At 38.2% G+C, this 9,745-nt stretch overlaps 1 protein-coding gene and 1 pseudogene across 1 annotated transcript; one reads left to right on the top strand and one right to left on the bottom strand.

Moving 5' to 3' along the window:
* The first annotated feature begins 93 nt into the window (after nt 1-93).
* Nucleotides 94-6,587, top strand: LOC122006566 (probable glycosyltransferase At5g03795). Its single transcript, XM_042562120.1, has 4 exons — nt 94-770; nt 883-1,142; nt 2,062-2,410; nt 2,866-6,587. Exons 1-4 carry the CDS (start codon nt 354-356, stop codon nt 2,872-2,874), a joined length of 1,035 nt encoding a protein of 344 aa, XP_042418054.1. The 5' UTR covers nt 94-353; the 3' UTR covers nt 2,875-6,587.
* LOC122006567 lies at nt 5,647-5,887 on the bottom strand (annotated as a pseudogene).
* Nucleotides 6,588-9,745: the final 3,158 nt, after the last annotated feature.

Below are 9,745 nucleotides of genomic sequence, written 5' to 3'. Positions count from 1 at the left end.
CGTGATAATATATATATATATATATATATATATATATATATATATATATATATATCTCTTAATCTTAGAGAACTAAAAATAAAAGAAGAGCGTTGAGGGTGTGTTCGCTCAATCGCATCTTCTCTCCAGTCCGTATTACCAATTATACCCTTGAAGTTCTAATATGTCCCGTAGGAAAATTCGGCTCAGTCACCACATTGCAGGGGATAAATGCGTCATATGAGACAAAACGCCAGCGATGCTGCGTGCTCGCCCGATCCCTCCTCCCCTCCCCCCGCCGATCTCGTTCGACTCGAATCCGCCGCCATATTCCTCCTCCTTTTCCCGCAGACCGCGGTGTTACGCTGCCTCCGATGAAGGCGGTCGCTCATCCGGTGAGGGCGGCGTTGCGGCGCGTTGGGTTTGGCGGCGGACCACTGACGGGAAGTCTGCGCTGGCGACGCAGGCTCCTGCTCGCTGCGCTCTTCGCGTCGGCAGCGGCCGCCGTGTTTCTCGCCTTCTCTTCGCGCCCTTCGGGCGCTCCCCTCTGGATCTCCGACTCCTACAGCACCCCCTCCAGTCGCATCGCTGATTCACTCTCTTCCGCAAACTTCTCACCTGTGTCACTCCCTGGCTTTGCTTCGAGGCTTAATTTTAGTGCTTCCGATGTTACGCCTGTTTTCCCTCCGGTTCTTGCCCCTTCGCCACCGCCTAACGATGACTTAGATGATGCGGAGGTGGATGACATTGACAGCGGCCCTGTCTCAAAGGAGACAGCTTTGTGGACAGAGGTAGATATTCACCTTTTATATTTCCTTATCGGGGAAAATCTTACTTCTTGAACGGAGAAATTTAGTAGATTAGTGAATGTATTCTTGCTAATAGCCGATTTTTGCTCTGAAGGTCATGAACTCTACAGATGCAAATCTTCCGTCTCTTTTTGTAGAGCCTCACCCTTCTCAACTTGAGAGTTCAAAATCCGGTACACCTGAACTAAGAGAGCCTCCTTTGTCGCTTCAGAATGAACTAAGGATGCCTATGCCATTGACATCCACCGATCAACAACTTATCTATGCCAAAGGAGAAATTAGTCGTGCGCCTGTTATCTATGATGACTCTGATCTATTTGCTCCTCTGTTCCTGAATGTTTCAGTCTTTAAGAGGTGATGTTTTGAAGAACCTTGTTTGTCTACCACTCTGCTTATTAGCTTTGTGTGCCAAATGTCTACATTCTTTGATTGTTGATACATGGATCATTTGACCACAAAGAAGAGGAAATGACTCAGCTACAAGAACATCATTCCAGTCCTGCAATACTTTGCATGTTTCACCAATTTATGTTTGACTGTTAGAGAATAAGATTTGTCTCCATAATGAACTATTTCTAGGTTGTCTTCATAATCAACTCCATCAGATGGAAAGGGGAAGACATGAAAAATGCAAAACTTGTTCTAAAAGTTAGGTCAGAGTGTCAGGGGTTTAGGGATAAGAAAATAGTAATTTCAGATAACTAACTGCTGCTCACTTATCATTATTAAGATATGAATCTAGTCGTTTGTCTATTTTCTAACAACTGGAGATTCAAGGATAAATGGTCAATCAATTAAATTTACCCATTGTCCCATTAGTTCATGTGTTGGATTTGCACTGGCATCCTGTTCGAGTTAGTGTTCCTAGCCACACATGAAGGTGAGAGTGTTAAGAACATAAATATGTATTGGCTACTTTTTCCAACACCTCGAGCTATTGGGATAATTGGCCAACCAATCAAATTGGACAGTTATCGCCCATGGTGTCAGTTTCTATGAAGTCAAAATGCATTTTTCTCCCCTCCTAACTTTAATTCTCATTGTCCATCTTTACATTCAAAAGTAGTATATCTTGGTGATAATCACTATAAGAATCCGACTTTTGAGAAATTAGATGGCAATTGTTCTCATACTAGTCTGATTTATTATTTTTTGGAATTAGTAGAGAATAATAACAGTATTACTATCTTAGATTGTTTGGATTTGGTGATTATTATTTTCATTAAGCAGTGCTTCATCGATGCTTATATTCTTATTCATTAGATATCTCCAGGAGTTATTCACTGATGGAAAGTTTGCTGAAGGTTTACATCTATCAGGACGGATCAAAACCTATTTTCCACAGACCTGATCTCAAAGGCATCTATGCTTCTGAAGGGTGGTTCATGAAATTAATGGAGGGTAACAAGAATTTTGTTGTGAAAGATCCAAAGAAAGCCCATTTGTTCTATCTACCGTACAGTGCACATAGGTTACAACAGGCGCTTTACGTGCCCAACTCACACAATTTTCAGCCTTTAATGATTTTCTTGAGGGATCACATTAACATGATTTCTGTCAAGTATCCTTTTTGGAATCGAACAAGAGGAGCTGATCATTTTCTAGTTGCTTGCCACGACTGGGTATGTCCATGTCATACTGTGCATTATAGTATGTTTATTAATTTTACCTGAAACATCGACTTTGTGATGTTAACTAGGTTATTTATTATTATTCATTCATGTAGATTTAAAATTGTAACAATTGACAATGAAAAAGAAGTTGATTTATTAGCTTAGTATACTTGAATGCTAGCCTTTACTAGGTTTAATAATAGCAGTTGTCTTTTTGTTTGAGGGTTTAACTTGATTTCAAAGATGCTATTATCTAGAAAATATGCCCTCACTGATGAAGTGTCAAAAGCATCTAGGGATAGTAGATGAGGAGAGAGAAATTTTTGTTGTTTTGATCAAGTAGTCATGTTCTCTGTCGTTCTAGATTATTGTTGCTTCTGCTATTATTGGTCTGCCTCTTCCCATGATACTGTGGCAAAGAAGCCCTATAATGGTTTAACACTTTTGATTTTTTTTTTTTGTAGTATGAATGACACTTTTGGAATTTGAAGCCATCTTATTGGACATTTAAATGCCAACCTGAAACACTAGAGACTTTGCAAGCTTGATTTCTTCAGTCTGTTTTTCTTTATTATCCTTTCAACAAGTTTCCTGTATTTTGAAATACAGCATCAGATTACTTGTTAGCATCTTACTACAAAGAAATTGTTTTCACCTTCTTGCATGGATAACAAGGAGGGTGGTTGGTGTAATCATTTTTCATGTAAGAAGTTTTGTGATATTCAGCAGCCTTTCTGATAATTCAAGGTTGTCTAGAAGCATAGGTCAACATGCCACCACTGTGTACAACTAATACTGAGCCTTTAGAGGAATCTATGTGTATGAAATATCATTTTCCCTATTTATTGTATGTTTTTTAACACTTCTTATTCTTTGTTCATAGTTTGAGTCATGGTAAGTATGTGTGGTGGGTTTAGTTTGATATTGGGTGTCCAAGTCTCGGAGTCCTATTACATGGTATCTCTTCACCACACAATAAGATTGATACACCATTTCCCATTACTTAACGTGGTATAAAAGCTTCCTCTTCCTAGGGTTAGGTTTTCAAAAAAATAATTCCCTTGATGGCGGTCTTCTCCCTCATCCATTGATCTTCCACGTTATCAGCACTAATTCTCCTGTATTGTTGTCTACTGCTCAACTTCTTCTTCTCCTTCCCTTGTTCACTAGCTCAACCATGTCCCAACTCGCCATCAAGCCTTCCTTCAGCACATTTTCTTGCCTCAAGATCATTTGGTTGCATTTGTCTCTGCTCTGGCCTTATGGGCCAAGTTGTTGCCTCGTCATGCAATGCTAGAGTTCATGAGCTTCTCTGATTTTGTCACACCCTGCTGCTGCCTTATTGCAGGACATGAGTGTTCATCTTCCTCTCGTGCAGCTTCTCTCTGGCTACTTTATTACACAAGTACTCCTCCATGTAACAACTACTGCCGCCTCTTCTGCATGATGAGGATACTCCAACAAGCTCACCTCGATCTTCTCATCCCACAGGCCACCCAACCAAAGACATACTTGAAGTTTGTGTTGATGGTGATGAACTACTCCCCTTCGGTTGCAAACAATGGATCTAGATAGTAATCACACCAACCCTTTTACTCTCATGACTCCTCTTGCTATTCTTCAAGAATTGCCCTGTTCTTGTGTTTTGCTTAACCTGCATGTATCTGCTTGGAGTCAAATCTTCTTTTCATTGCCCGCGTCCTACTGCCCCATTATGGTCCATAACATCTGTCCCTTGTAGGACACAAGCAGTGATTCTTGATTTCTTCACCGAATCCCTCAATCTACAGCAATATAATCTGCCATTACCTCTGGTGCTTCCTTCATTGGCTGGAGCAGATTTCTCCTTCTTCAATCAAATTTCACCATGGAAATGAATTTCTTCTTTGTATAATCTCGAAAAGATTTCTTCTATATCCACCAAATTCAGTTTCCTTAAGATTTCCCTTTGATCCTTGTGCAAATCGATTGCATTTGCTTCTATATACTGTCTTCATTGTTTCTGCTTTCCTGACCATTGTTAATATTTGTAAAAACCTTTTCTTGTCTGCATTCTCCTTCATAGTAGTTCATTCATCCAACACTGCAACAATTATTGGTCATCATCTCCCAGCAGTTTACCAAATTTGGTAAACTCTATCTTGAGCTGAGCTGCTGCAGATTCAAGCAACTCTCTCTCATATAGAGCTTATGCACATGTCAACCTCTGCCCTCTCAACTTCCCTGGATTTTATGTTTTTTTTTTGAGTGCTTTCCTTCACTTCTTTCATCAGTCTGTCACATGCTCTCATCTCCCTTCTAAGAAGCCTACTCAACAAACTGTTTCCAGGGATCTCATCTCATTCTCTCAACCACCACTCGAACCCTCATTGAATGTTTTCTTTCTCCCCATTCATCAGTCGCTTGTTGTCAAATTATCATAAGAAGAAGCTCGCTCAAGAGGCTGGTTCCTGAGATCTCGCCTCAATTTTTCTCTATTGGTGCTTTGATTTTTGGTCAAAGGAATAAATGCCTACTTCCTACTTGTTTCATCACATCCAAGTAAGTTTACATTTTTCTTTCTTTCTTTTTTTTTAAAGGCCTTTATAGGTTAAGTATCGGCACACACATTGATAGTATTTATACTCTAGTTTACAGAGTGTTAGAATCATTAGCTATGCGTAGTGGGTTGAGTCTCACATTGGGTGATTTAGGTTTAGAGTTTATGTTGGGTCATATACATACCATGTAATAGATGCCTCTTAAAATTACAAGAAGATCTGTATATAATTTTCCACTGCACTTATTATCTTGTTAGTTGTTCATTCATTACTTTTTCTTTCTTCCTGATGATTACTTAAACGTTAGGGGCCTTACACAACAAAGTGGCATCATGAATTGCGCACAAACACCATCAAAGCTTTATGCAATGCAGATGTCTCTGAGGGTGTTTTTATCCTCGGAAAAGATGTCTCTCTTCCAGAAACAAGTATTAGAAATGCTAGAAGGCCTTTGTGGAATATAGGAGGAAAGCCTGTTTCTCAGAGAACTATTCTTGCATTCTTTGCTGGACAAATACATGGTCGTGTCAGACCAATCCTGCTGCAGTACTGGAGTGGGAGGGATGAAGACATGAAAATCTATGGACCATTTCCAGAAAGAGTTGCAAGGAAGATGTCATATGCTGACCACATGAAATCGAGTAAATACTGCATCTGTCCTATGGGTTACGAAGTGAATAGCCCAAGGATTGTGGAAGCCATCTACTATGAATGCGTTCCAGTTATTATAGCAGACAACTTTGTGCTTCCTTTCGAAGAAGTCCTTGACTGGAGTGCTTTCTCAGTTGTTGTAGCAGAGAAGGATATACCAAATTTGAAAGATATAATATTACGAATTCCACAGGCGCGATATGTAACTATGCAGATGAATGTGAAGAAATTGCAGAAACATTTCTTGTGGCATGCAAAACCAGTCAAGTATGATATTTTCCACATGATACTTCATTCCATTTGGTTTAATAGACTGAACCAAATCCAAACTGAGCAGTGATAGTACAACTCTGTCATCACTCTTTTGAGAGCTTAACAGAAAATACCATCAAAGCTTAACAGAAAAGTTCTCATGAATTTCTTTATCATATCATGCCTTTCCTCTGTTCTACTGCCTCGCCAATCCTATAGCTTTTACTGCAATAGTCCAGAAATATCAACCCCAGACAACCATAATTTGGGTTCTTCGGTATAGGTATGAAATCAACAAATCTGAAGTTTACACAATGCCTGTGATCATGCTCATCTTGTATCCCTTTTCCTAATGCCATTCTTTGTATTGCAATATTTAGCTTTTCTATGGTGTCCATGACTACATCAAAGGAGTTTTTAAGTAGCTGGCAAGGTAAAGAATAAGAACTTTCAACTGATAGAACGTTTAAATATGTTTTTGTTCATCTTGATAGAAGGTTTAGTTTTGCTCGAAAAGGATTGTGGAAGGCAATGATACCACAGTGTGGACAGAGAGCATTCTGATCTAAAGCCATTTCTTAGGCAGATTACTTAGTAATTGAGAATGAAAATGACTGAGGAGATTGTATCAGGATCAAGCGTACAGGATAGTCATTAATGACTGAGGATTTGTAATATTTATTGACTGAAATATGATATCTTGCACAGAATCTATTCTTGATTAATGACTTAAATTCTTTTCAGGAGTTTGTGGATACTATATAATTTAAAATGTATGTAGTTAAATATATGATTGATTTAGAAAAACATAATTAATGAGTATATTTGCTTTTATGTTTTTTTAGTTTGAAATATTTGCATTTGTAAAAAAATCACTAAACCCCAAGAATAATTAATAATCATATTCAACAACATTGATTGAAGTTAATTATTTAAAATTAAAATTAATTTAAATTTGTGAATTAACTTTTATTTTACAATTTGAAATAGAATTGACTTATATAAAAAGCATGCAGTTGTATTTGCATTAAAATACTCTTTTACATGCCCCCAGGGCGTAGCACAGACGGTGGACACATGATATCTCTGGCGTAATAGTCAGGGGTCGATTCTCAGGAACTGACGACCTGGGATTTATCCCGTCATGCGCCTATGGCCTGTATACCTGCATGAACCTCCCTCCATATCCGTGAGACCGGCACTAGGGGGACCGCTAAGGTAGCGGATCTATCTTTTATTAAAATACTCTTTTACATACCGTGAATGTTAATATTTAATTTACCAAAACAATGCAGGTGAATTTAAGTTTTTCTAAATCACGTATATGGTTTTAAAAAATGTTCCAACAATATCGTTATCTAAATAAAATTGCATATAATGTCTGTTCTTTCTTTTGTATGCATGTAATAAAAAAAAATTTATCTGAAACAATTTTTTTTATTATTCATCCGAAATTTTTTTTAAACCTCTCTCACCTTTTCATTGTTCATTTAAAAAAAATTTCGAACTATTTTTTTTTAAATTTTCTATTAGCAACTTAGTAAAATAGTGATTTAGAATATATGCTCTATAATATTGTTAATTTTTAAAAATTAGTAATATGGTGTTGTTGAAAATCTGCAACATAGTAAAAAGTGATGTCTAATTTTAAAAATCAATAATACATGGTTGATTTTATGTGTTGCTATGTTACTGATTTATTGTATTGTGTTGTTGAAAATCAGTACCATTGTGTTAATGATTATTGTCAATTATTGTACTTCAGTTTATAATTATTTCGAATTTATAGTTGTTGCCCATCGAAAGTGATCAAGGATCGCGGGCCTTCGAGTAGGAGTCGCCTTAGGCTCCGAACGAAGTAAATCTTTCGTGTCTGTGTTTTCTCTATTTCATTTCCGCTGCGTTAATTACTCGACGATTGTTTTACGATTCCGATAATCGAACGAAATAGCCGCGAGCGCTATTCACCCCCCCTCTAACACTTCTCGATCCAAAAGTTTAAGGTACGAGAAGATAAAGCAGAAGCCTGCTCGAGAAGAATGTCAGAAATTGAGTTCGAGTGAGCCATATTTCGGTTGACAGCAATCACCCAAGTGAACGGAGCAGCGGAAGATCCAAAAGAAGGTTGAAGCTATTTATATGCTACAGGCAGAGGGCGCCCTCCATAAGTATGGGAGGTGCCCTCCATAAAGGATGGGAGGCGCCCTCCATGCTTATTGAGGGCACCCTCGACCTAGTCTTTTAGCCGTTTGGCAGCGGATAAAGTTTTATCCACTGTCTCGCTGGAGGCGCCCTCAAGCAGTAGATAAGATTTTCCAGGGGCTATAAATGGATCCCTGGACATAAGAAAGATAAAACAACTTTAGAACAACTACTGTAATCATTTCCTAGAGATTTTCTGAGTTTTTTCAAAGAGTGTAAGAGGCTTCTCCGCCTACAGAGAAGGAGATATTTCTAGTAGAGCTTTGTAATTGCCTTGGATTAACAACCATCAAGGTTGTAACCAAGTCAAATCTGTTTGCTTCTTTTCTTTTTAATTAGTTGCTTATTTTAGTTTATTTTAATTGTGATATTGCTACTAATCTTAGTTGGAAAGAAGGGAAAAGTTTTATTTTTGTTTTTAGACACTGCACCCTCTTACCGGTCCCACCGCTGCGCCAACAACTACTCGAGAGTTAGAAAATAAAGTGTAGTCGCTAGTGCCGACTAGCTACTATAAAATATTAACATGCATTAGCCAGATTGACTATACATTTACATATGGTATACAATGGATTTAACCAGTTTTTACAGCAATTATACAATATAATTATACCAACTTGACAAAATATTGTCAATAAAATTACAATTCAATTACATTATCAATTTAATATTGACCATAGTATTCTGAACCCCCATGAGTGCTCACATTATTCTCATATTGTACAACATCAATATCATATTGGTCGAGCTTCGTCCACAGTGTTCTCCTTGGGCGATCATCCTTGTTCAAACATAGACACTATTCTGAACATCAAACAACATTTGTTATTTTCCATATCCCTCACATTCTTTGGTCACGACTAGAAGAAGTTCGTTGAGGTGAGCATCCTCTCCCTAATCCACTCATTCCTCAGGACATTCCTGAGGCTCTTCATCATGCACACGGGATTTTGGGCAAACTTAGACCACTCCATGAGCGGCCTAATCTCATCCACGTATATTGATCGAGACTAGACGATGGTGTTCGCATTAAAGATATTCCTTTACGAATATGGAAGCTTACACTAGACCATGGAAGCCAACATGACCGCTTTGGGAGCAAGATACACCTTATGATTTACAGTGGATGCTATGAAAGAAATGATGAAGATGGTTGTGGGAAAATGACATCAATCCATTAATAAGCTACTCATTTCGTTTTCCTTTAGATGTCATGAAAGGAGCCTCCCGCTGTTATATAGGAAAACAGAGGCGTTATACTATTCAATCTGGGAATAGCTGTATTCACGAGCCCACAGCTGGGCTTCTGCCAACTCTTGATTTTACCAATATTCACGAGTCATGATATATGATAAGTATGACTAGTCATATAGTTTCTGACAGTTATGAGTGGTTATTCTATGGGCGTCGCAGATCAATGGACCAGATTTGGTAGGTCACCATTAATTAATTGATGTGTCTCCATAAATTCATTAATTTCAATTTATATAAGTGACCATTGAATTATTAATATAGATTATGGTTTATTAGCTGCATCTATAGTAGCTGCTACACGTTGTAGTAGCTCATGTATCTGGAGTAGCTGCTACAACATGTAGTAGCTAATCCGCAGTAACTGCTACATAGTGTAGCAGCTACTCTTGAGAAGCTGCTACACGTTGTAGCAGCATCTAGCAACTAGCTGATACAACGTGCAGTA

The sequence above is a fragment of the Zingiber officinale genome, chromosome 7B (assembly GCF_018446385.1).
Source record: "Zingiber officinale cultivar Zhangliang chromosome 7B, Zo_v1.1, whole genome shotgun sequence".
In the NCBI taxonomy this organism is placed as follows: domain Eukaryota; kingdom Viridiplantae; phylum Streptophyta; class Magnoliopsida; order Zingiberales; family Zingiberaceae; genus Zingiber; species Zingiber officinale.
The sequence above is the reverse complement of the archived record's forward strand: the minus strand, read 5'-3'. Positions and strand labels throughout refer to the sequence as shown.

What these genes read in the sequence shown, in the direction of transcription:
- LOC122006566 (XM_042562120.1), top strand. Translation starts at nt 354, where the DNA reads ATGAAGGCGGTCGCTCATCCGGTGAGGGCGGCGTTGCGGCGCGTTGGG. An exon ending in AGACAGCTTTGTGGACAGAG is followed by an intron (nt 771 to 882) that starts GTAGATATTCAC and finishes TTTGCTCTGAAG; the next exon opens with GTCATGAACTCTACAGATGC. An exon ending in AATGTTTCAGTCTTTAAGAG is followed by an intron (nt 1,143 to 2,061) that starts GTGATGTTTTGA and finishes AGATATCTCCAG; the next exon opens with GAGTTATTCACTGATGGAAA.